Raw genomic sequence first — 27066 nt, forward strand, 5'->3', positions numbered from 1 at the left:
TGGCTGTCTGGCTGTCTGGCTGTCTGTCTGTCTGGCTTTCTGGATGTCTGGCTGTCTGGCTGTCTGGCTGTCTGGCTGTCTGGCTGTCTGGCTTTCTGGATGTCTGGCTGTCTGGCTGTCTGGCTGTCTGGCTGTCTGGCTGTCTGGCTGTCTGGCTGTCTGGCTGTCTGGCTTTCTGGATGTCTGAACTGTTTTCAACCATTTTGTATTCACATGTTCCTGCATCTGATCTCTTTGCATCCTAGCTTGTATTGTTCAATGAGCCCCTTGACCCTTGGCCCAGGTCTTGTAACTGTAGTTAGCATGTTATTGTTTTTCTTGCAACTGCATTTGCTTAATGACTCACATCAACATGGAGACATTGAATCCAACATGGAGACATTGAATCCTGTGCTGGCAACAAGGCCAGTGTGTTGTTGATGGGTTCTAGTCTCCACCTGAATGGTCCATTGTGTCTGGAGGCAGAAACAGCAGCTGAGCTCAGACCTCCAGCACTGGGCTGGGTTACTGTTTCTCCTCTGCTCTGTATATTGTCTTCACCGTCGTCAGGCTGAGAATAACAAGCGTCTGTGCCTTCTGTGCCTTCTGGTTTGTGAACTGTGGAGTAGGCTAAGCTTAGTAGAAAGGGGAAAGAAAAACTGATCTTGGAAACATCTGATTTGGCACGGTGCAGATCGGCATAACACTCTCTCTCCCTCTATGTCTCCCACTATCTCCTTTCTCTCTCTCTACCTCTCTCTCTTTATCGCTCTCTCTCTCTCTCTCTCTCTCTCTCTCTCTCTCTCCCTCCTTCCTTTCTCTCTCCTTCCTCTCTCTCTCTCTCCTTCCTCTCTCTCTCTCTCTCTCTCTCTCTCTCTATCTCTCTCTCTCTCTTTCTCTCTCCTTCCTCTCTCTCTCTCTCTCTCCTTCCTCTCTCTCTCCTTCCTCTCTCCCTCTCTCTGTCCTTCCTTTCCTTCCTCTCTCTCTCTAGTTGACCCCCGTGGTGCCCGCCACCTCCTGACTTCCCAGCATTCTTTGCCAGGGATCCCTGTGGCGCTGAAACAAACCATTGACCTACGCACTTCCATGGACGGCAAGTACAAGGAGATCGCGGAGGTGAGTGAGATAGAAAGATGGAATTTATGTGATCATTTAACAATAAAATGGATCAACTGAATTTTACAACTTATTTCAAAGCAAGCTCTAAACAAGCTACTCTCACTGTGTCTCTGTGCCCGTGTAGGAGCTGTTCTCTCGCAGCATAGCAGTGCAGGATATGCTCAGCGCCCCCTATGAGTTCCCTGAAGACAGTCCAATAGAACAGCTGGAGGAGAGACGACAACGACTAGAGAGACAGATCAGCCAGGATGTCAAGTAAGGAAGGGAGAGGGGCGGAGGATGGAGAGGGAGGGAGGGAGGGAGGGTGGAGGATGGAGAGGGAAAGGGAGAGGAGAGGGGGAGAAGGGCGGAGGATGGAGAGGGAAAAGGAGAGGAGAGAGGGAGAGGGAGAAAGGCGGAGGATGGAAAGGGAGAGGAGAGAGGGAGAGGAGAGAGGGAGAAGGGCGGAGGATGGAGAGGGAAAGGGAGAGGAGAGAGGGAGAGGAGAGAGGGAGAAGGGCGGAGGATGGAGAGGAGGGAGGGAGAAGGGCGGAGGATGGAGAGGGAAAAGGAGAGGAGAGAGGGAGAGGAGAGAGGGAGAAGGGCGGAGGATGGAGAGGGAAAAGGAGAGGAGAGAGGGAGAGGAGAGAGGGAGAAGGGCGGAGGATGGAGAGGGAAAGGGAGAGGAGGGAGGGAGAAGGGCGGAGGATGGAGAGGGAAAAGGAGAGGAGAGAGGGAGAAGGGCGGAGGATGGAAAGGGAGAGGAGAGAGGGAGAGGAGAGAGGGAGAAGGGCGGAGGATGGAGAGGGAAAGGGAGAGGAGGGAGGGAGAAGGGCGGAGGATGGAGAGGGAAAGGGAGAGGAGAGAGGGAGAGGAGAGAGGGAGAAGGGCGGAGGATGGAGAGGGAAAGGGAGAGGAGAGAGGGAGAGGAGAGAGGGAGAAGGGCGGAGGATGGAGAGGAGGGAGGGAGAAGGGCGGAGGATGGAGAGGGAAAAGGAGAGGAGAGAGGAAGAAGGGCGGAGGATGGAGAGGGAAAGGGAGAGGAGAGAGGGAGAAAAGAGAGAATGAATAGTCAGCAACAATTTCTCATGAATCCCAATGTTGAAGTCTCTAAATACATTTTTATTTATGTTCTTCAGGTTTGAGCCAGATATCCTTCTCCGAGCCAAACAGGAGTTCATGAAGACTGACAGCGCTACTGACCTAGAGTGAGTACAGTAAGGAGACTCGCGTTAGCTCCACTAGCTAATGCATTGGCTTTTGCTCAGCAGGCTAACACAGTCTTGTGGCATGTATAATACCCTGGGTTTGAATCCCAGTCGGTCACATATAGTTTCTCTCATATAGTTTAGCAATATAGGCTTTAGCTCAGCGGGCAAACACAGTCTTGTCTATAAACTGTTTCTCTTCCCCTATCACCTTCATATTCAACTCTGGACCTCGAAGCCAGTTCCACTGCTTTTTTCATTCTAACCCTCTAATCAGGGATGGATTTAGACCTGGGACACCAGGTGGGTGCAATTAATTATCAGGTAGAACAGAAAACCAGCGGGCTCCAGACCTCGTAGGGTAACAGTTGACCCCTGGCCTATCGTCTTGTGTTAGATACCTGAAGGAGCAGAGCCAGGCATTCATGGACCTGTACCCCAAGGAGAAAGACCGAGAAGGAGAGAAGGAGTACCAGCGGGTCTCCATCTCTGGAGAGGAGAAATGTGGGGTAGGTCACAGAAATATCCCCAAGAAAACTCTCCATGCCATATCCTGCTGTTGGGCCTTTGAGCAAGGCACTTAGCTAACCCTTAAAAACTGTTCCAGGGGCACAGCTCATGGGTGTGGGTTAAAGAGGAAAAATATGATTGAGAAATTACAATGTACAAGTATTATTTTTCTTCTAAGGTCCGATGGCTAACCTGCCCCCTCCCTCCAGGTTCCCTTCACAGACCTGCTAGATGCTGCGAAGTGTGTGGTGAAGGCCTTGTTCATCAGGGAGAAGTACATTGGCCTGTCCATGCAGAGTTTCTGTCGGACTACAGCCAGCTACCTGGAGGAGCTCAGTGACCGACCTCTAGATATGGGCATCTACGAGGAGATCCCGGAGACCTCTGTTACTGCAGGTAAAGAAGACACACAGAGAAAGACAGACAAACAGACACGCACGCATGCACACAAACACCTAGCACAGACTGTCACTCCGTGTGCAAACTGGTAGTATTTTCATCATTGAAATTCAACATTTGAAACCACACGCTGTCAAAGGTTATTCTGGTGTTAGCACAACTTCAAATGCCTCTCAGCCAACCATTATGCCTCTTCAGAACTAACAGTTTCATAATCATCAATAGAAGTAATTTTCACACTCCATCTGCTATCCCCCTCTACAACCTAGCAGCACAGACCGCCACGCAGTGTACAGACTGGGAGAATTATCACCATTTGAAATGCAGTGTGAACATCGGTATGGCGCTGGCAGCATGCTTGGCCCATTCCAACCATCTGCAGGGGTTAAGGACAGAGCAAGAAGAAGTTCTGTGTCTGATGGACTAATAACTTTAATTCTACGATATACTGAACAAAAAATATAAACGCAACATGTAAAGTGTTCAGTATATTTTTTTTCTACTCTATTCTAGACCTAGACCAGACGGTCCACCCTCCTGTCTCCGCCACTCACCCCTATGAGAACCAAGACACTTCCTGTATGCCTCCTGACATAGGCTACGGCTGCAACATGGTAAACGGTGTCGTCCATATCTACACTAAGAAGGACACCATGGAGAAGTGAGATCATTGGTTTCTTCCGTTAAATCTTTCTCTCACATAAATGACTTTGGTAACACTCTACTTCAAACCTGCAGGTGTAATGAATTTTATGATTCTTGGTTGGGGCCAATTCCAATTCAATTTGAAATTCCAATTCAATTCTTGAATTCACTCATGAAGTGGAGAATTTACATAGAATTAAATGTAATTTTTTTTTTTTTTATCTTCAAGTTATTGAATTGGAATTAGATTTTTTGGACTTTTTGAATTGGAATTGTAAGCATATTTAATCTTTGGAATTGAACTGAATTTAATTGAATTGGAATATACAGTGGCTTGCGAAATTATTCACCCCCTTTGGCATTTTTCATATTTTGTTGCCTTACAACCTGGAATTTTTTGGGGGGTTTGTATCATTTGATTTACACAACATGCCTACCACTTTGAAGATGCAAAATATTTTTTGGGGTGAAACAAACAAGAAATAACAAAAAAAATAACAGAACTTGAGCGTGCATAACTATTGCACCAGATATTATTTAGGGGCTTCATAGCAAAGGGGGTGAATACATATGCACGCACCACTTTTCCGTTATTTATTTTAAATAATTTTTTGAAACAAGTTATTTTTTTCATTTCACTTCACCAATTTGGACTATTTTGTGTATGTCCATTACATAAAATCCAAATAAAAATCAATTTCATTTACAGGTTGTAATGCAACAAAATAGGCAAAACGCCAAAGGGGGATGAATACTTTTGCAAGGCACTGTACTGTATTTCCCAGTTAATGGATTTAATGCACATAGTATAAAGAATTGACTGTAGGATTTGTTTTTAATCATTTCAACCTGTATTCCTATATTTCCAGTATAGCTAGGCTGTCTGAACAGCGACAGCCTGAAAACCTGATGGAACTGAATTCGAATTGGAATTTGTCAAATTGTGGGGATAATATTGAATTGGGAATTGAACTCTTGGAATTGACCCCTCTTATATTGTCCCCTTAAAACATGCATTGTGGTGTCAGGAGCACAGAGTTGGAGCTTCCTTATCCAGACCTACAGGAGTACATCGCTGACATGAATGTCATGATGGCTCTCATCATCAACGGACCTGTGTGAGTACACAGACAGACCCTGTCTTTTATACTGTGTTTTGTTCTCTTGTACACTTTTATTCTTTGTTGTTTTTGTCTTTTAATGTGTCACTGTAAAGTATTGTTAATGTATTGTTTCATTATAAAGTATTGTTAATGTATTGTTTCATTATAAAGTATTGTTAATGTATTGTTTCACTGTAAAGTATTGTTAATGTATTGTTTCACTGTAAACTATTGGTCATGTATTGTTTCACTGTAAAGTATTGGTAATGTATTGTTTCATTGTAAAGTATTGGTAATGTATTGTTTCATTGTAAAGTATTGGTAATGTATTGTTTCATTATAAAGTATTGGTAATGTATTGTTTAACTGTAAAGTATTGGTAATGTATTGTTTCACTGTAAAGTGTATAGAGATTTTTAATGGATTTATAAGCATAACGTTTGATTTTATTTGACACAATGTCTGTGCTTACTCACTACCACAGGAAGTCATTCTGTTACCGTCGGTTACAGTACCTGAGTTCTAAGTTCCAGATGCACATCCTGCTGAATGAGATGAAGGAGCTGGCAGCTCAGAAGAAAGTCCCTCACAGAGACTTCTACAACATACGCAAGGTAAGTCCCTCCTAACCCTAACCCTGAACCTAACACTAACCCTGTCACACCGAGATGTCTGCAACATACGCAAGGTAAGTCCCTCAAAGAGACTTCTCCAACGTACACAAGGTAATTCCCTCTTAACCCTAACCCTGAAACACTGACATGTGGTTTAACCTCGTCCCCAGGCTCAATTGCTATCACCGGCTGGGAACAAGATTAATTTAGCATTATTGCAGAGGTTAGGTTAGTCTCTGAGTTTAGGTTAGTCTCTGAGGTCACGTTAGTCTCTGAGGTTACGTTAGTCTCTGAGGTTAGGTTAGTCTCTGAGGTTAGGTTAGTCTCTGAGGTCACGTTAGTCTCTGAGGTTAGTTTAGTCTCGAAGGTTACGTTAGTCTCTGAGGTTCTGTTAGTCTCTGAGGTTAGGTTAGTCTCTGAGGTTACGTTAGTCTCTGAGGTTACGTTAGTCTCTGAGGTTCTGTTAGTCTCTGAGGTTAGGTTAGTCTCTGAGGTTAGGTTAGTCTCTGAGGTTAGGTTAGTCTCTGAGGTTAGGTTAGTCTCTGAGGTTACATTAGTCTCTGAGTTTAGGTTAGTCTCTGAGTTTAGGTCTGCCTCTGATGGTACTGTATGCTCCTGGGGAATATTAATGAGAGCAGGAAAACAGAAACCTTGAATGGAACCACTCTCCTCAGAGCAGGAAAACAGAAACCTTGAATGGAACCACTCTCCTCAGAGCAGGAAGGAAGAAACCTTGAATGGAACCACTCTCCTCAGAGCAGGAAGGAAGAAACCTTGAATGGAACCACTCTCCTCAGAGCAGGAAGGAAGAAACCTTGAATGGAACCACTCTCCTCAGAGCAGGGGGCCCATCCTCTGGTTGTATCGGTTGCGTCATGATAAAGTGCCCTAATCCATCTTCTTCTATGTCTGTGATTCCAGGTGGACACCCACATCCACGCCTCGTCCTGTATGAACCAGAAACACCTGCTGAGGTTCATCAAGAGGGCCATGAAGAAGTATCCAGGGGAGATAGTCCATGTGGAGAGAGACAAGGGACAGACGCTCATGGAGGTGTTCGAAACCATGAACCTCACAGCCTTCGACCTGAGTGTGGACACACTGGACATGCACGCTGTGAGTGGTGGTGGGTGACAGCAACATGGTCTCAGGGCAATTCATATTATTCTGTATGTCAATCTGTGACTCTCCATTTAGTGTGGTATATAACGTTACGTTAGGTTACATTATGAATGGAATAACGGTCATACAGTGTCTTACATATTATAGGACTTATAGTATCATACCCGGTCGTACAATTGCATACAAATTCGATGATGTGACTTTTCATACATCTTGGAGGACATATAGTATTATACATCTTTCTCTGAGACCAGGTTGCTAGTTGCACTGTGACGACAAAGGAGAATTACGGGGAAATGTACGTTGGCGGTTAGGGGAACTAACAACAAAGGTTAGGTTAATTTACGTAGCAGGTTAGGTGAATTGGGTTAAGTTTAAAATAAGGGTTAGGGGAAGGGTTAGTTAAAAATGCTGCAGTTGTCCCCGACATGACTCCAACACGCAACCTTTGGTTGCTAGACTATCGTGGATTACGCCAACCGATCCTCCCCGACCAACCGATCCTCCCCGACCAACCGATCCTCCCCGACCAACCGATCCTCCCCGACCAACCGATCCTCCCCGACCAACCTCCCTAATTTTGTTTCTATCTAAAGTAATTAGAATATTAGTAGGTATCATACATATATATTATAAACTAGACTAGTAGTAGGTATCATACATATATTTTATAAACTACACCATTAGTAGGTATCATACATATATATATATATATTATTAACTAGGCTAGTAGTAGGTATCATTCATATACAGTGCATTTGGAAAGTATTCAGACCCCTTGACTTTTTCCACATTTGTTAAGTTACAGCCTTATTCTAAAATGGATTAAATCGTTTTTTTTCCCCTCATCAATCAACACACAATACCCCATTAAGACAAAGCAAAAACAGGTTTTTAGAAATGTTTTTAAAAAACGGAAATATGACATTTACATAAATATTCAGACCCTTTACTCAGTACTTTGTTGAAGCACTTTTGGCAGCGATTACAGCCTCGAGTCTTCTTGGGTATGACGTTACAAGCTTGGCACACCTGTATTTGGGGAGTTTCTCCCATTCTTCTCTGCAGATCCTCTCAAGCTCTGTCAGGTTGGATGGGGAGCGTCACTGCACAGCTATTTTCAGGCCTCTCCAGAGATGTTTGATCGGGTTCAAGTCCGGGCTCTGGCTGGGCCACTCAATGACATTCAGAGACTTGTCCCGAAGCCACTCCTGCGTTGTCTTGGCTGTGTGCTTAGGGTCGTTGTCCTGTTGGAAGGTGAACATACGCCCCAGTCTGAGGTCCCGAGTGCTCTGGAGCAGGTTTTCATCAAGGATCTCTCTGTACTTTGCGCCGTTCATCTTTCCCTCGATCCTGACTAGTCTCCCAGTCCCTGCCGCTGAAAAACATCCCCACAGCATGATGCTGCCACCACAATGCTTCACCATAGGGATGGTGCCAGGTTTCCTCCAGACGTGACGCTTGGCATTCAGGCCAAAGAGTTCAATCTTGGTTTCATCAGACCAGAGAATCTTGTTTCTCATGGTCTGAGAGTCCTTTAGGTGCCTTTTGGTAAACTCCAAGCGGGCTGTCATGTGCCTTTTACTGAGGAGTGGCATCCGTCTGGCCACTCTACCATAAAGGCCTGATTGGTGGAGTGCTGCAGAGATGGTTGTCATTCTGGAAGGTTCTCCCATCTCCACAGAGGAACTCTGGAGCTCTGTCAGGGTGACCATCAGGTTCTTGGTCACCTCCCTGACCAAGGCCCTTCTCCCCCGATTGCTCAGTTTGGCCGGGCGGCCAGCTCTAGGAAGAGTCTTGGTGGTTGCAATTTTCTTCCATTTAAGAACGATGGAGGCCACTGTGTTCTTGGGGACCTTCAATGTTGCAGAAATGTTTTGGTACCCTTCCCCAGATCTGTGCCTCGACACAATCCTGTCTCGGAGCTCTACAGACAATTCCATGGCTTGGTTTTTGTGCTGACGTGCACTGTCAACTGTGGGACCTTATATAGACAGATGTGTGCCTTTACAAATCATGTCCAATCAATTGAATTGACCACAGGTGGACTCCAATCAAGTTGTAGAAACATCTCAATGATGATCAATGAAAACAGGATGCACTTGAGCTCAATTTCGAGTCTCATAGCAAAGGGTCTGAATACTTATGTATATAAGATATTTCTGTTTTAAATTTTTTATAAATTAGCAAACATTTATAAAAACCTGTTTTCGCTTTGTCATTATGCGGTATTGTGTGTAGATTGATGAGGAAAACATTTAATTTAATCCATTTGAGAATTAGGCTGTAACGTAACAAAATATGGAAAAAGTCAAGGGGTCTGAATACTTTCTGAATGCACTGTATATATTATAAACTACACCATTAGTAGGTATCATGCATCCCGGAGGTGCTCAGACATACTTAAAGTATGGCTGGGGAGGGAGAGCGAATGGACAAGGAGGAGACAGAGGTCTTAAGTAGCTACCTCTCTTCCATCCTTGCTATTTGTACAATATTTAGTTTTCAGTTACTATATTAAAAGGGCAATCAGCAGTTGCTACATCCATTTTTGCGCTTATAAATGAATGATTTATACCCAATGATTCTTGAATATTATTTACAAATGCCTCGTGAGCTTAGTTCAACTGTCATCCTCCATCAGAACCCAAAACAGAAGCTTGTTTTAGTCTAATGTTTGTAAACAAAGTAAAGTCCCGTGTAGCTCAGTTGGTAGAGCATGGCGTTTGCAACGCCAGGGTTGTGGGTTCGATTCCCATGGGGGGCCAGTATGGAGAAGAAAAAAAATTTATGCACTCACTAACTGTAAGTCGCTCTGGATAAGAGTGTCCGCTAAATGAATAAAATGTAAACAAAACATGGTTAAAACCTTAATTTTGATATCATGGATGGTCAGTCCTTGTATTCATAACTCTGTCTATGAATTTGAGAGTGGTTCATTTTGAGAAAATAATGGATGAACAGTCGTTCTACTTCTGAGAGCTTTTTCACTGAACTAGCTGATCATTACTGCACTTTGAAGACAAGACGACTAGCTGACTTGACATCTTGACATTGATCGAGTCTCACCGTCTCCTTTCTCCTCACAGGACCGCAACACTTTCCATCGCTTTGACAAGTTCAACGCCAAATACAACCCCATCGGGGAGTCCATCCTGAGAGAGATCTTCATCAAAACAGACAACCATGTAGAGGGGAAATACTTTGGACACATCATCAAGGTGCCTTCTGAATGAGTGCATCGTCAATAATAGTAAAGGCCCTACTCTTCAGCTAGGACTCGTTCTGAAAGGGCGCTCTGACAGAGATGACATAGAGCTATGTAGAGATAGTTTGGACACCCTGTTGCTGCCTCTGAAACAGTACCTTCATCCAATCAGGACAAGTATTTAGATTCTAAATCCTTGTTCCAGCAGTTGTCTATACAGCTGAGTGTTGTACTGTATTCTAGTAAAAGTCGTGTAGTGCTTGGCGCCCCCTGCTGACGGGTGTGTGTCTCTGCTCCTCAGGAGGTGATGGCTGATCTGGAGGAGAGTAAATACCAGAACGTGGAGCTGCGTCTGTCCATCTACGGCCGCTGCAGGGACGAGTGGGACAAGCTGGCCCAGTGGGCCGTCAAACACCAAGTCTACTCTAACAACGTACGCTGGCTGGTGCAGGTCCCACGACTCTTGTGAGTACAACTAACCTCTATTCTAGGAGGACTCTGTCTTGTGAGTACAACTAACCTCTATTAGTGAGTGCAAGGAGGACTCTGTCTTGTGAGTACAACTAACCTCTATTCAAGGAGGACTCTGTCTTGTGAGTACAACTAACCTCTATTCAAGGAGGACTCTGTCTTGTGAGTACAACTAACCTCTATTCTAGGAGGACTCTGTCTTGTTTGGTTTTGCCCTACTTCCCTTGACGGATTCAAAGCCCTTTCACATAGCCATGGTCATGTCAGATAAAAGTGACCAGGGTCATTATTCAAAAAGTATCTCAGAGTAGGAGTGCTGATCTAGGATCCGGTCCCCCCCCCCTAGGATCCGGTCCCCCCCCCCCCCCCCCCCCCTAGGATCCGGTCCCCCCCCCCCCCACCCTAGGATCCGGTCCCCCCCCCCCCCCTAGGATCCGGTCGTCGTCCCCCCCCCCCGTCCCCCGTCCATACAACCTTGTTCATTATGATCTCAAAAGGTCAAACTGATCCTACATCAGCATCTCACTTTGTGAGACTTTTGTCTCTCTCTCTCCACAGTGATGTGTACCACACCAAGAAGCAGCTGGGTAACTTCCAGGAGCTGCTGGAGAACATCTTCATGCCTCTGTTTGAGGTCACCGTCGACCCCGCCAGACACCGTGAGCTGCACCTCTTCCTACAACATGTAAGTAAACAACAAGGTTTAGTGGTTCAGATATTTAACGATGTAGTGCATGGATACATTTTTCAACCCCCAGCGGAAATCAATCCCACAATCCTAATGTTGCAAGCTCTACCGACTGAGCCACAAAGAACCACGATGATGGCCATGACGACGATGATGACGATGGTGTGTGCGTGTCTGCGTGTGTGTCTGTGTGTGTGTCTGTCTGTATGTGTGTGTGTGTGTGTGTGTGTGTGTGTGTGTGTCTGTATGTGTGTGTGTGTGTGTTTGTGTGCGTGTGTGTGTGTGTGTGTGTGTGTGTGTGTGTGTTCAGGTGGTGGGCTTCGACAGTGTGGACGATGAGTCTAAACCGGAGCATCACTGCTTCAACATGGAGAGTCCTCTGCCAGCCGACTGGACAGAAGAAGACAACCCTCCTTACGCATACTACCTGTACTATATGTATGCTAACATGACCGTGCTCAACCACCTGCGCAGGTATGGGACCACATGACACTACACCAGTTACACTGATTCTAGCATTACGATGACATGTTATCTCATCACTTGGCTATGTGTGGGAACAGTAGCCAGATCAGGGCTCTGCTGGAGAGCAACCGTCCTGTAGGTTTTCAGTCCAACCCTAATCTAGCCGCGCACCTGTTTTCTAATAATTCGCTGGTTGATAAGCTGAATCCGGTTAGTTATAACCAGTGATGTACACAAACCCTAGATTGCTGTTGCTATGTACTGGCCAGTGAGAGGTTTAGAAGCCACCGGTCGGCCATATTGGCACCCCCCCCCCAGAAGGAGCAGTCCTCCATAGGAATGAATGGAATTCTACAGTATTTCAATTAAATGTTTCAAGGTAAAAGTACATGTATTTAAACGCCCACACCAGTAGAAATCCACTTTTTCGAGCTGAAAGACGATGACCAGAGGTTACCCATGGTGTTGCATAATGATATACAGGGCCTTCAGAAAGTATTCATAACCCTTGACTTATTCCACATGTTGCTGTGTTACAACCTGAATTCAAAATTGATTAAATAGAGTGTATAACTCTTTCTATGGCGGATTCGCAGCCACAATTTATGGAAGATGCCAAAACAGCTTGTCGTGGAAATTCACCTCTAAGGACTCAAACTCAATGTAAATGAATCCATCTTTGTTATCACGGCCGGAGAGGTTCACAAACAATACAAGCTTGATGAAAACTCTGAAAAGGGCGTTCCCTTTCAGTCCTTATATACTGCTACACAAACAAGTCATGTAAGCATGATTTACATCATTCATTATTCATTATTAACGTTGGTTCCAGCACGTGACTGAATGCTGCTTCTCTCAAAGCTGGGACCTTGAAACTGAGATACTCCTTATGGTTCCCAGAGCAATGTTCTGGGCGTACTGCCAATTGGTCTGAGGAGGAGGTCACAGTCACCTGCACGAACCAAGATAGAGTGAGAGGAGATGCTGTGTACAATTCAAGGCTATCTTTTTCCCTCACAAACTGTTTATGATTAATAAACAAGGCCATGCTGGTGGGTGGTAACCTTCAAATAAAACCCAGCCCAATAACGAAACGTAGGCTGAAAAAAGTTAGTATGTCATATCATAGGAAAACACACCGCATTCACAAGGATTTGCACGAAGTGGGCAGTTTGGATTTGTCACTTCTACTAAGGGGTTCTACTAAGCTAACATATGGAGTTGTTTTAAGATGGTCATGCCGTGGATCATTTAGCTATTTGATTTAGAATTTCAGGACCCCTGTAGGTATAAAACAAAAAATGTATTATTTGATGAAACATTGAATATGGCCTTGCTGCTATTAGCCCATAGAAACAAACGCATTGAATAACACAGTCATACATGGAAACACAGATAGTCAAAAAATTAATCAAAAGAAAGTATGTTTTGAAGTGTCTGTCCTATATCTGAGAGATTTAAGAAAGATCAGGAATTATTATTATTATTATTATTATTATTATTATTATTATACAGTGGAATGACACGTATACCTTTGACGTGGAATGACACGTATACCTTTGACGTGGAAATGCCCTATTCACTTCCATAAATTTTTCACACCGGTTTCGGGTTACCTTCAGACGAGTCTTGTGAGGCGTCGTGAGAGCAAAACACATTGTTCGTGAGAGTCTCAGCTTTCGATATTGGTTTGTAGCCCAAACTGTGAGGAGACTGATTGTCTCCTGGTCTGACAAACACCTTCCACTGCAGATGCAGAAGGGCGACCGGCGGATGCGGTGGATTGAGGCGCAGCCCATGTAAAAAAAAAACGGTTATCTCTAGCTTAAATAGACGGATTTCGGTGGGAATTTAAAAAACTATTCTAATTCGATTTCCGTTTGGCCACGGACATCGACTTTAGGGGGATTTATACAGACCCTATCTCTTTCTCTGTCTGTGTTGTTGTGTTACAGTATATATATATGGTTGAATCTCATTCCCACCGTACCTCTATGACTGTGTGTACAACCAATCAATCTTTCGATCGATCAATCAATGATATCTCTCTGTGTGTTCTAGGCAGAGAGGTTTCAACACCCTGGTGTTGCGTCCTCACTGTGGGGAGGCGGGGCCTATCCATCACCTGGTGTCAGGTTTCATGCTGTCAGAAAACATCTCCCACGGACTGCTGCTCAGGAAGGTACTGAACCCCCTAACTCCTAGCCCCTAACTCTTACCCCGTAACTCCTACCCCCTAGGTTTCATCGTGTCAGAGAACATCTCCCATGGACTGCTGCTCAGGAAGGTAGGCACTGGTTGGACAGCCCTCTCACAGTCACACCAGCAGCTGGTCACACTGGTCTTCACACTCACTCATACCAGTCTCTCCGTCACACACTAATATAGAGAACATGGACTGCTGCTGAGGAAGGTACTGTACGCTTGTCTTCAACCCCAATTCCCCTACCACCTACTCTCTAAACAATAGACACTGGAACAACTCACATGGACTGCTGCTGAGGAAGGTACAGTATGGTTCTCTCTCTCTCTCTCTGTCGCTCGCTCACTCACGCACTCACTCAAGCACTTACTCTGGATAAGCACAACTGAACATCTCCCATGAATTCCTGCTTAGAAAGGTACTGACTATTTCACACAACGAGGACAAGGCCTCAGTCATCTACTCTAGTCCAGGGGTATTCAACTCTTACCCTACGAGGTCCGGAGCTTGCTGGTTTTCTGTTCTACCTGATAATTAATTGCACCCGCCTGGTGTCCCAGGTCTAAATGAGTCCCTAATTTGAACAATGAAAAAATGCAGTGGAACTGGCTTCGTGGGCCAGAGTTGAGTTTGAGGGCCCTACTATGACCTTGTGAACCATCTGAGCCCAATTGTTGTTTTTTGTGTGTTTTCAGTCACAAGGGACCACGGACCACAACAGAACATATAACACAAAATCATCTCCTCCCGTCTCTTCTCTCCTCCAGGCCCCCGTCCTGCAGTACCTCTACTACCTGGCTCAGATCGGCATCGCCATGTCTCCTCTCAGCAACAACAGTTTGTTCCTCAGCTACCACCGGAACCCCCTGCCTGAGTATCTGTCCAGGGGACTCATGGTCTCGTTGTCCACTGACGACCCTCTGCAGTTCCACTTCACTAAGGTTGTTAATGTGACTCAACTGTAATATCGTTGACAGAGTGCTTCCACACAACACTATGCCTGTGTCATGAATGGCAAATTGGTCAAAAGTAGTGAATTGTACTGTACAGGAAAGTTAGTGCACTATATATACGATGCCATTTGAATGGATAAAAGCTTTGCTGTGCCAGTGTCTGTAGGCTTTATATGAAGAGTTGTTTTCCAAAACGCTATACAGTGGGGAGAACAAGTATTTGATACACTGCCGATTTTGCAGGTTTTCCTACTTACAAAGCATGTAGAGGTCTGTAATTTTTTATCATAGGTACACTTCAACTGTGAGAGACGGAATCTAAAACAAGAATCCAGAAAATCACATTGTATGATTTTTAAGTAATTAATTTGCATTTTATTGCATGACATAAGTATTTGATACATCAGAAAAGCAGAACTTAATATTTGGCACAGAAACCTTTGTTTGCAATTACAGAGATCATACGTTTCCTGTAGGTCTTGACCAGGTTTGCACACACTGCAGCAGGGATTTTGGCCCACTCCTCCATACAGACCTTCTCCAGATCCTTCAGGTTTCGGGGCTGTCGCTGGGCAATACGGACTTTCAGCTCCCTCCAAAGATATTCTATTGGGTTCAGGTCTGGAGACTGGCTATGCCCTCCAGGACCTTGAGATGCTTCTTACGGAGCCACTCCTTAGTTGCCCTGGCTGTGTGTTTCGGGTCGTTGTCATGCTGGAAGACCCAGCCACGACCCATCTTCAATGCTCTTACTGAGGGAAGGAGGTTGTTGGCCAAGATCTCGCGATACATGGCCCCATCCATCCTCCCCTCAATACGGTGCAGTCGTCCTGTCCCCTTTGCAGAAAAGCATCCCCAAATAATGATGTTTCCACCTCCATGCTTCACGGTTGGGATGGTGTTCTTGGGGTTGTACTCATCCTTCTTCTTCCTCCAAACATGGCGAGTGGAGTTTAGACCAAAAAGCTATATTTTTGTCTCATCAGACCACATGACCTTCTCCCATTCCTCCTCTGGATCATCCAGATGGTCATTGGCAAACTTCAGACGAGCCTGGACATGCGCTTGCTTGAGCAGGGGGACCTTGCGTGTGCTGCAGGATTTTAATCCATGACGGCGTAGTGTGTTACTAATGGTTTTCTTTGAGACTGTGGTCCCAGCTCTCTGCAGGTCATTGACCAGGTCCTGCCGTGTAGTTCTGGGCTGATCCCTCACCTTCCTCATGATCATTGATGCCCCACGAGGTGAGATCTTGCATGGAGCCCCAGACCGAGGGTGATTGACCGTCATCTTGAACTTCTTCCATTTTCTAATAATTGCGCCAACAGTTGTTGCCTTCTCACCAAGCTGCTTGCCTATTGTCCTGTAGCCCATCCCAGCCTTGTGCAGGTCTACAATTTTATCCCTGATGTCCTTACACAGCTCTCTGGTCTTGGCCATTGTGGAGAGGTTGGAGTCTGTTTGATTGAGTGTGTGGACAGGTGTCTTTTATACAGGTAACGAGTTCAAACAGGTGCAGTTAATACAGGTAATGAGTGGAGAACAGGAGGGCTTCTTAAAGAAAAACTAACAGGTCTGTGAGAGCCGGAATTCTTACTGGTTGGTAGGTGATCAAATACTTATGTCATGCAATAAAATGCAAATTAATTACTTAAAAATCATACAATATGATTTTCTGGATTTTTGTTTTAGATTCCGTCTCTCACGGTTGAAGTGTACCTATGATAAAACATTACAGACCTCTACATGCTTTGTAAGTAGGAAAACCTGCAAAATCAGCAGTGTATCAAATACTTGTTCTCCCCACTGTATATACAAATATTTCACATTTGTGTTTTTATCATCAGAAATGAATGGGTACCTTCACATGTTTGTCAAATATTACTGTTCTCTGATTTGTAATTCATAGATTTTAGATGGGTATTAAAATGTGCTTTTTTTTGCAAAACGCTAGCCATATCCATTGTTTAGCTAGAATGGAATCTTTGCAAAAAAAACATGATTACTGTATTTGTCTCTCTCAAATGAAACCATCAAGTGATAGATTTTAAACAAATACATGTATGTCATTGAACAACCCCATGCCATCATTAGATAGTGAAAAAAACACATCAATCTCTTTCATTAAAATATATATATATATATATATATATATATATATATATATATATATATATTTAAACAATAAATGCTAATTTACCAACATTTCTGAAAATGTGTATATATAGCGTTTTGGAATAAAACTCTTCATATGCTCTACACACAAAATACAGTCAGTTGGTAGATAGTGTAGATGACCGTAATGACTACTTAACACAACACAATGAATGGATAAAAACCCTTGCTGTGCCCCACAAAATTCAAAATCGTAGATGTATAGATACAGTGGGTATAGAAAGTCACCACCCACCTCTCAAAGTGTTCACCTTTTGTTGCCTTACAGCCTGAAATGAAAACACATAAAATCAGACTTTATTTACACACAGTAACCCACAATATCCAAGTGAAAAAAAATAATAAAAAAAATAATAATGACACTTGGATATTGTGGGTTACTGTGTGTAAATAAAGCCGGAAAAAGTCTGATTTTATGTGTTTTCATTTCAGGCGGTAAGGCAACAAAGCGTGAACATTTTGAAAGGGGTTGGTGGCTTTCTATACACACTGTATACTGTAAGTTGTTCTGAAGAATAGGGTTGTGTTCTGTTACTTACTATAACTATGAGTATGTGGAGGATATTGCAGATAGGGGTAACATACTATAACAGTATCGTGGAAGTATCGCAGGCGATCCGTGTCAACATTTAAAAAGTGTTTACTGTGAATGCATTTTCCGCGAATGCGGGAACATTGCCTTTAATTTTCAATCGAGCTAAAATAGGGATCTTCCGTGATACGGACTGAATCCAGCCCTAAGTCTGTAAATGATTGTCTTGTATCGATACTGTCCCTTTCCAGGAGCCCCTGATGGAGGAGTACAGCATCGCTGCTCAGGTGTGGAAGCTCAGCTCCTGTGATATGTGTGAGCTGGCCAGGAACAGTGTTCTGATGAGCGGCTTCTCCCATAAGGTAACCTTACCACTGCTGTTTAGAGCAATATCTTCTCTCTACATTACTACATGACCTACATTGTTATGGATGTATCAAAATAAATGTCACTAGAAAACAGTGTAGTGTCTTAGAGTCTGTGATTGTGCTGACCTTTGCAAAAAGTGTGTTAGAGGAAACTTGGCTCTGCTTGCTGAAACATCTGGAAAGCATTACTAAATTCCTGGAAAAAAGGATATGGGAAGATATGTAGGAAAGCCAGGGATTGGGTATTAAAATCACGCCATACTATGTCATATAGGATATAAATACCATGACTTGAGCAGAGGGGAGAAGAATAGCGAATTACAGAATTGGGTCCTGCTGTTCTTCAGATATCTGCAGGTATCTGTAAATCTGACACTGAAACTCTTTGTTATAATAAACCTTTATAAACAAAGTACAGTGTCGGCGGACTTCTTATCATCACGGCATTATCAGCAAAGTTTGTTTTGGACACCACAACAGCTTAAACAAATGCAAATGCAGCTACTTTGTTGTTATTCTGGCTGCACTTTTTGATGTGACTGTAAGTTAGCCGTAGTTGGCTAGCTAGCAAGCAAGCGATTAGAACGTTGCCAGCCAGTATGGCAATAGAACATTTAGAACGAACGACTGGGTCATAGATTCAGAACAAAAATACTTAACAACTGGGTCGCGTTTCTGGCAACCGAACGACAAGCCGGCTTGGGTAGCAACCCTAGATTTGTGTCAGGACTATATCTCGTGGAAGGATGAAATAGTATGAATAAATTCATCAATATAACATTTTTAAACACCTGATTCTCGTGCATTATCACTTAATTATCTATTAATGACATGATCTACATCAGTGGTTCTCAAACTGTGGGGCGTGCACCACATAGGGGTCGGCGGTAGGGGGCGCGGGGTCGGGGATCAGAAAACCAGCCAGTATCTGGTGTGACCACCATTTTCCTCATGCAGCGCGACACATCTCCTTCGCATAGAGTTGATCAGACTGTTGATTGTGGCCTGTGTAATGTTGTCCCACTCCTCTTCAATGGCTGTGCGAAGTTGCTGGATATTGGCATTGGCGGGAACTGGAACGCGCTGTCGTACACGTCGATCCCGAGCATCCCAAATGTGCTCAATGGGTGACATGCAGGCCATGGAACAACTGGGACATTTTCAGCTTTCAGGAATTGTGTACAGATCCTTGTGACATTATCATGCTGAAACATGAGGTGATGGCGGCAGATGAATGTCACGACAATGGACCTCAGGATCTCGTCACAGTATTTCTGTGCATTCAAATTGCCATTGATAAAATGTGATTGTGTTCTTTGTCCGTAGCTTATGCCTGCCCATACCATAACCCTATCGCCACCATGGGGCGCTGTTCACAACGTTGACATCAGAAAACACGACATACACATTGTCTGCGGTTGTGAGGCCTGTTGGACGTACTGCCAAATTCTCTAAAACGACGTTGGTGGCGGCTTATGGTAGAGAAATGATCATTAAATTCTCTGGCAACAGCTCTGGTGGACATTCCTGCAGTCAGAATGCCAATTGGATACTCCCTCAAAACTTGAGACATCTGTGGCATTTTGTTGTGGGAAAAAACTGCACATTTTAGAGTGCCCTTTTATTGTCCCCAGCACAAGGTGCATCTGTGTAATGATCATGCTGTTTAATCAGCTTCTTGATATGCCACACCTGTCAGGTGGATGGATTATCTTGGCAAAGGAGAAATGCTCACTAACAGGGATGTAAACAAATTTGTGCACAAATAGTTTGAGAAATAAGCTTTTTGTGCATATGGAACATTTCTGGGGTCTTTTATTTCAGCTCATGAAACATGGGACTAACATTTTACATGTTGCGTTTATGTTTTTATTCAGCATATATATACAGTACCAGTCAAAAGTTTGGACACACCTACTCGTTCAAGGGTTTTTCTTTACTTTTCTATTTTCTAAATTGTAGAATAATAGTGAAGACATCAAAACTATGAAATATCACGTATGGAATCATGTAGTAATCAAAAAAGTGTTAAACAAATCAAAATATATTTTAGATTTTAGATTCTTCAAAGTAGCCACCCTTTGCCTTGATGACAGCTTTGCACACTCTCAGCATTCTCTCAGCCAGCTTCATGAGGAATGCTTTTCCTACAGTCTTGAAGGAGTTCCCACATATGCTGAGCACTTGTTGGCTGCTTTTCCTTCACTCTGCGGTCCAACTCATCCCAAACAATCTCAATTAGGTTGAGGCCGGGTGATTGTGGAGGCCAGGTCATCTGATGCAGCACTCCATCACTCTCCTTCTTGGTGAAATAGCTCTTACACAGCCTTGGGTCATTGTCCTGTTGAAAAACAAATGATAGTCCCACTAAGCGCAAACCAGATGGGATGGCGTATCGCTGCAGAATGCTGTGGTAGCCATGCTGGTTAAGGGTGCCTTGAATTCTAAATAAATCACTGACAGTGTCACCAGCAAAGCACCCCCACACCATCACACCTCCTCCTCCATGCTTCACGGTGGGAACCACACATGTGGAGATCATCTGTTCACCTACTCTGCGTCTCACAAAGACACGGCGGTTGGAACCAAAAATCTCAAATTTGGACTCATCAGACCAAAGGTCCGATTTCCACCGGTCTAATGTCCATTGCTCGTGTTTCTTGGCCCAAGCAAGTCTCTTCTTATTATTGGTGTCCTTTAGAAGTGGTTTCTTTGCAGCAATTCGGCCATGAAGGCCTGATTCACACAGTCTCCTCTGAACAGTTGATGTTGAGATGTGTCTGTTACTTGAACTCTGCAAAGCATTTATTTGGGCTGCAATTTCTGAGGCTGGTAACTCTAATGAACTTATCCTCTGCAGCAGAGGTACCTCTGGGTCTTCCTTTCCTGTGGCAGTCCTCATGAGAGCCAGTTTCATCATAGCACTTAATGGTTTTTGCGACTGCACTTTAAGAAACTTTCAAAGTTCTTGAAATGTTCCGATTGACTGACCTTCTTGCTTATTTGAGCTGTTCTTGCCATAATATGGACTTGGTCTTTTAACAAATAGGGCTATCTTCTGTATACCACCCCTACCTTGTCACAACACAACTGATTGGCTCAAACATATTAAAAAGGAAAGAAATCACACAAATTAACTTTTAATAAGCCACACCTGTTAATTGAAATGCATTCCAGGTGACTATCTCATGAAGCTGGTTGAGAGAATGCTAAGAGTGTGCAAAGCTGTGTTGATAGGGGACAGAATGCGGTCGGACCATCATATAATAGGCATATACATTACTCTTACTGAATTTCCACGTGGGCGAGGATATTGGAAATTTAATCAAAGCCTATTGGATGATAATTTATTTATAATTAATTTATAACTGACTTTTTCCAACATAACATAGGTACAGCGAATCCCCTTATTGTATGGGACACCTTTAAATGTGCCTTTAGAGGTCATGCAATTCAGTACTCATCTCGAAAACAAAAGCAATTTAGGTCAAAAGAGTTTATACTAAGAAAGGAAATAGAAAGTCTAACAGAACAGATAGATGGCAATAAAAACTGTAACATAGAGGCTCAGAATAAATTAGAGGAAAAACAAAAAGAAATGGAGAAACTTATTCAAGAAAGATCAAGTGTAATATATTATAAAAATAAAGCAAACTGGATGGAATATGGGGAAAAATGCACAACATTCTTTTTTAATCTTCAACATAGGAATGCTACCAAAAATAACTTAATGAAACTGGTTACAATTGACGGAGTCACCCATAATTCACCAAATGATATTTTGAAGGAAGAAACAAAGTACTTTAAGCATATGTTTTCTCTTCAGTCGCCTCCATCTCCTCTAACTGAAGCTAATTGTAGAGATTTTTTTCTATTGATAATGTCAAATTAACAGCCACACAGAAAGACTCATGTGAAGGTGAAATTACAGAGGAGGAACTTCTGGATGCAATTAAAGACTTTAAGTCTGGGAAAACTCCAGGGTTGGATGGCATACCAGTCGAGGTATACCAAACCTTTTTTGATATACTAAGAGGACCGTTATTAGCATGTTTTAACCACTCCTATGTAAATGGTAGATTATCTGACACTCAAGAAGAAGGTCTGATCTCATTATTACTGAAACAGGATACAAGTGGAAAATATAAAGATCCAGTCCATTTACAAAATTGGAGGCCCCTTACACAAAATGTATAGCGCATAGAATTAAAAAGGTATTGTCGGATATTATTCATTCTAATCAGACAGGTTTTTTACATGGAAGAGACATTAGAGATAATATAAGGCAAGTATTGGAAACAATAGAACACTATGGAAAATATGGGAAACCAGGCCTGCTATTCATAGCAGACTTCGAAAAGGCATTTGATAAAGTTCGGCTGGGGTTTATATATAAATGCCTGGAGCATTTCAATTTTGGAGAATCTCTTATAAAATGGGTCAAAACCATGTATAGTAACCCTGGGTGTAAAATAGTAAATAATGGCTATTTCTCAGAAAGTTTTTAACTGTCAAGAGGAGTGAAACAAGGTTGTCCACTATCGGCATATCTATTTATTGTGGCCATCGAGATGTTAGCTATTAAAATCAGATCCAATAATAATATCAGAGGATTAGAAATCCAGGGCTTAAAAACAAAGGTGTCATTGTACGCTGATGATTCATGTTTTCTTTTAAATCCACAACTAGAATCCCTCCACAGCCTCATAGAGGATCTAGATACATTTTCTAACCTCTCTGGATTACAACCAAATTATGACAAATGTACTATATTACGTATTGGATCACTAAAAAATAAAAATGTTACATTACCATGTAGTTTACCAATAAAATGGTCTGATGGTGATGTGGATATACTCGGAATACATATCACAAAGGAAATAAATGATCTCACTTCAATAAATGTTAATAGAAAGTTAGCAAAAATAGATAAGATCTTACTACCATGGAAAGGAAAATACCTGTCAATTTGTGGAAAAATCACCCTGATTAACTCTTTAGTATTATCCCAGTTTACCTATTTGCTTATGGTCTTGCCTACGCCTAGCGAACAGTTTTTTAAATTATATGAGAAAAAAATATTCAATTTTATTTGGAACGGCAAGCCAGACAAAATTAAAAGTTAATATTTATATAATGAATATGAATTCGGAGGACAGAAATTATTAAATATTAAAGCATTAGACCTATCACTAAAAGCTTCAGTCATACAAAAGTTATACTTAAATCCGAACTGGTTCTCAAGCAAATTAGTAAGATTGTCTCACCCAATGTTCAAGAAAGGCCTTTTTCCCTTTATTCAGATTACAACAATGTCAAGATCGTCTAACAGAGTGGACCAATGCGCAGCGTTGAATGCAAACATATTTATTCTCACTGAAGGCAACACGAACAAAACAATGAACGATACGTGACAGTTCACGGTTACCATAAACAGACTCGAAACAAAAACCCACAACCACGAATGAAAACCCGACTGTTTAAATATGGCTCCCAATCAGAGACAACCAGCTGACACTCGTTGCCTCTGATTGGGAGTCACTCAGACCAACATAGAAATAAGTAACCTAGACCCACAACAAAAACATAGAAACTAACACCCTTGCTCAACATACGAGAGTCCCCCGAGCCAGGGCGTGACAGTACCCCCCCCTAAAGGCGCGGACTCCGACCGCGCCAACGAAACACAACAGGGGAGGGACCGGGTGGGCACTCCGCCTAGGCGGCGGATCCGGCTCCGGGCATGATCCCCACTCGCTCTCTAACCCCCCAAAGTACCCCTGGTCCGGTCTGGTCCTGCTGACCGGAGCTGGACTGCACACTGGTGGAGCGGATTGCTCTAGCTCCGGCGTAACGCATCTGACCGGCGCCGGACCAGGCACCAGTGGAACAGGCACGTGCCGTGCCGGACCGACGACGCACACCACTGGCTTGGTGTGGGGAACAGGCACGGGCCATGCTGAACTGACAACGCACACCACTGGCTTGGTGTGGGGAGCAGGAGCGGGCCGGACAGGGCTGACGAAACGCACCACAGACTTGGTGCTGGGAGCAGGAATGGGCCGGACTGGGCTGGCGACGCGCACCACAGACCTGGTGCGGAGAGCAGGAACGGGCAGAGCCGGGCTGACGAGACGCACCACAGGCTTGGTGCGGGGAGCAGGAATGGGCCGGACTGGGCTGGCGACGCGCACCACAGACCTGGTGCGGGGAGCAGGAACGGGCAGAGCCGGGCTGACGAGACGCACCACAGACTTGATGCGGAGAGCAGGAATGGGCCGGACTGGGCTGGCGACGCGCACCACAGACCTGGTGCGGAGAGCAGGAACGGGCAGAGCCGGGCTGACGAGACGCACCACAGACTTGGTGCGGGGAGCAGGAACAGACCGGACCGTACTAGGGACACACACCACTGGCCCTACACCGGGATCTGGAACGGGCCGGACCGGACTGGTAACACACCCCAGTACCTCTCGCCGTGCCTCCACACCTTCCATCCCCTCTTCTACCAGTGGCCCCCGTAACCTGGCGGCCTCCTCTGCAACCCCGCTGGACCGCTCCATAGCGGCCTCCTGCTGCCCCGACGTCGTGAGCCCCCCCCTAAAAAAATTCTGGGGGTCTCTCCTCCCCGTGGGCCAGGCCTCCATCGTTCTCGCCCACCTCTCGCTCCTCTGTCTCCAACCCTCGTCACTCAGCTCAGAACGATACGTGACAGTTCACGGTTACCATAAACAGACTCGAAACAAAAACCCACAAACACGAATGAAAACCCGACTGTTTAAATATGGCTCCCAATCAGAGACAACCAGCTGACACTCGTTGCCTCTGATTGGGAGTCACTCAGACCAACATAGAAATAAGTAACCTAGACCCACAACAAAAACATAGAAACTAACACCCTGGCTCAACATACGAGAGTCCCCCGAGCCAGGGCGTGACAAACAACTCATTTGCAGTTATTTGAAAAGGAAATCATCTCCCAAATATCACCATTTCTAAAACAAGCCATAAAGAAAGTTGGTTGCAATTTCAATTTAATCCTCCAGAAACGACAGAACAAATAATGCAACAAATATTGTGGTTAAATTCAAATATACTAATTGACAAAAAACCTTTATTTTTTGACAGAATGTTTAAAAAAGGTATAATCTTCGTAAAGGATATCATTGGTAGGACTGGTGGAGTTATGTCGCACATGCAGCTTACAAAAACATATGGAAATGTCTGCTCTACCCAAAATTACAACCAAATAATTGCAGCCTTACCGCAAAAGTGGAAGAGAAAAGTGGAAGGGGGAGAAAGTAAGGAACTTGTCTGTCGGCCTTGCATTAAAGAACATAATTGGTTAAGGAAAACTGTGATAACTAAGAAAGTATATCAGTTTCACTTAAGGACCAAAGGATTGACAGCCAGATTTTTGACGTACCGATCCCATGGCATAGTGTTTATGAACTGACACGCAAAACGACACCGGATTCAAAAATTTGAATCTTTCAATTTAAATTATTATATACAATTCTTGCCACCAATATAATGTTATTTATATGGGGGATACAATCTTCCCAGCTCTGCAGATTTAGCTGTGAAGAGACAGAATCATTAGATCATTTGTTTTGGTTCTGTCCATTTGTAGCTTGTTTTTGGACACAGGTCCAGGAATGGCTAAAGGATTGCAATATTTACCTGGAGCTAACCCTGCAGATAGCATTACTGGGTGATCTGAAAAGTCATAGTCAATCGATCAATAATATAATAATACTTTTAGTAAAAATGTTTATTTTTAATTCACAATCTGTAGAAGCAATGAGAATAGAAAGGTTCAGAACTTTTGTAAAACATCACAGTACGGTTGAAATATATATGGCAAATAGAAATCCTATATGGATGGTGTTAAGAGATAGATGGGAGGTATTGAATAGAGTTGAAGGATGGGACTAATAACAAATAACAACAAATAATAACAAAGATAGCTAATACTGTAAGCATACTGTGTCCATAATAAGTATATAGGTTGTATGTTGGGAGCTTTTGGGAAAGAGCACAGTTAGAAAGATATGGCATATAGAAGCAAACCGGATGGACATCATGAAAATGATCGGAGAGGTTGAGAGTAGAAGAAGTTCAGGAGCAAAAAAAATATATATATATATATATAATAGAATTATTGTAAAATTAACTGTGTCCATAAGATGTAGATAGTAAGTATAGACCGGAAGTAGAGGCCTGGGCATTGTTGTTCACTAATTTACTCCAAGTAGGGAAAGGATGGCGGGGTTGAAAAGTAATAAAGGGGAGTATATATATAAAAAACATGGGGGATTGGAAGTGATGCAGACAATTACATTGATAGAAGATACAATCTATCTGCAATATTAAGCTGATCCCCCCCCCCCCAAAAAAAAAAAAATGAGTGTGCAAAGCTGTCATCAAGGCAAATGGTGATTACTTTGAAGAATCTAAAATCTAAAATATATTTTGATTTGTTTAACACTTTTTTGGTTACTACATGATTCCATACGTGATATTTCATAGTTTTGATGTCTTCACTATTTTTCTACAATGTAGAAAATAGTAAAAGTAAAGAAAAACTCTGGAATGAGTAGGGGGGCGCAGGATGTTCCCCAATGCTGGAAGGGGGGGTCTGAGTGAAAAAGTTTGAACCTCTGATCTACATGACTAAATTGACTCTTTATCTACCTAGGCCTGTTCCTAAGTATTTCTACTCCTCATTTACATTTTAGTCATTTAGCAGATGCTCTTATCCAGAGCGACTTACAGGAGCAATTAGGGTTAAGTGCCTTGCTCAAGGGCACATCGACAGATTTGTCGGCTCGGGGATTAGAACCAGCGACCTTTCGGTTACTGGCACAACGCTCTTAACCACTAAGCTACCTGCCGCCCTATTTCCATCCATTTCCCATGTTAATTACCCTTCCCTTTCTCTCTCCAGGTGAAGAGTTACTGGCTGGGCCCTCACTACATCAAGGAGGGGCAGGAGGGAAACGACATCCGACGCACCAACGTCCCTGACATCCGTGTGGAGTACCGCTATGAGACCATGTGTGAAGAGCTTAACCTCATCACCCAGGCCATCCACACAGAGGAGCTGGAGGCCATCCACACAGAGGAGCTGGAGACCATCCACACAGAGGAGCTGGAGACCATCCACACAGAGGAGCTGGAGGCCATCCACACAGAGGAGATCCACACAGAGGAGCTGGAGGCCATCCACACAGAGGAGCTGGAGGCCATCTACACAGAGGAGATACACACAGAGGAGCTGGAGGCCATCCACACAGAGGAGATCCACACAGAGGAGGTGTAG

General features: G+C 43.7%; 1 protein-coding gene across 1 annotated transcript; it reads left to right on the top strand.

The window, feature by feature from the left end:
- Positions 1-1050: 1050 nt before the first annotated feature.
- LOC311148193 (AMP deaminase 2-like) lies at positions 1051-27066 on the top strand (the record flags this gene model as incomplete). Its single annotated transcript, XM_084185074.1, has 17 exons — positions 1051-1095; positions 1223-1353; positions 2217-2285; positions 2683-2794; positions 3005-3191; positions 3708-3855; positions 4868-4957; positions 5427-5556; positions 6478-6672; positions 9768-9899; positions 10188-10351; positions 10916-11042; positions 11356-11519; positions 13572-13692; positions 14481-14654; positions 17625-17735; positions 26692-27066. Exons 1-17 carry the CDS (start codon positions 1066-1068, stop codon positions 27064-27066), a joined length of 2460 nt encoding a protein of 819 aa, XP_084041200.1. The 5' UTR covers positions 1051-1065.

The sequence above is a fragment of the Coregonus lavaretus genome, assembly GCF_964263955.1.
Source record: "Coregonus lavaretus genome assembly, chromosome: 20".
In the NCBI taxonomy this organism is placed as follows: Eukaryota; Metazoa; Chordata; class Actinopteri; order Salmoniformes; family Salmonidae; genus Coregonus; species Coregonus lavaretus.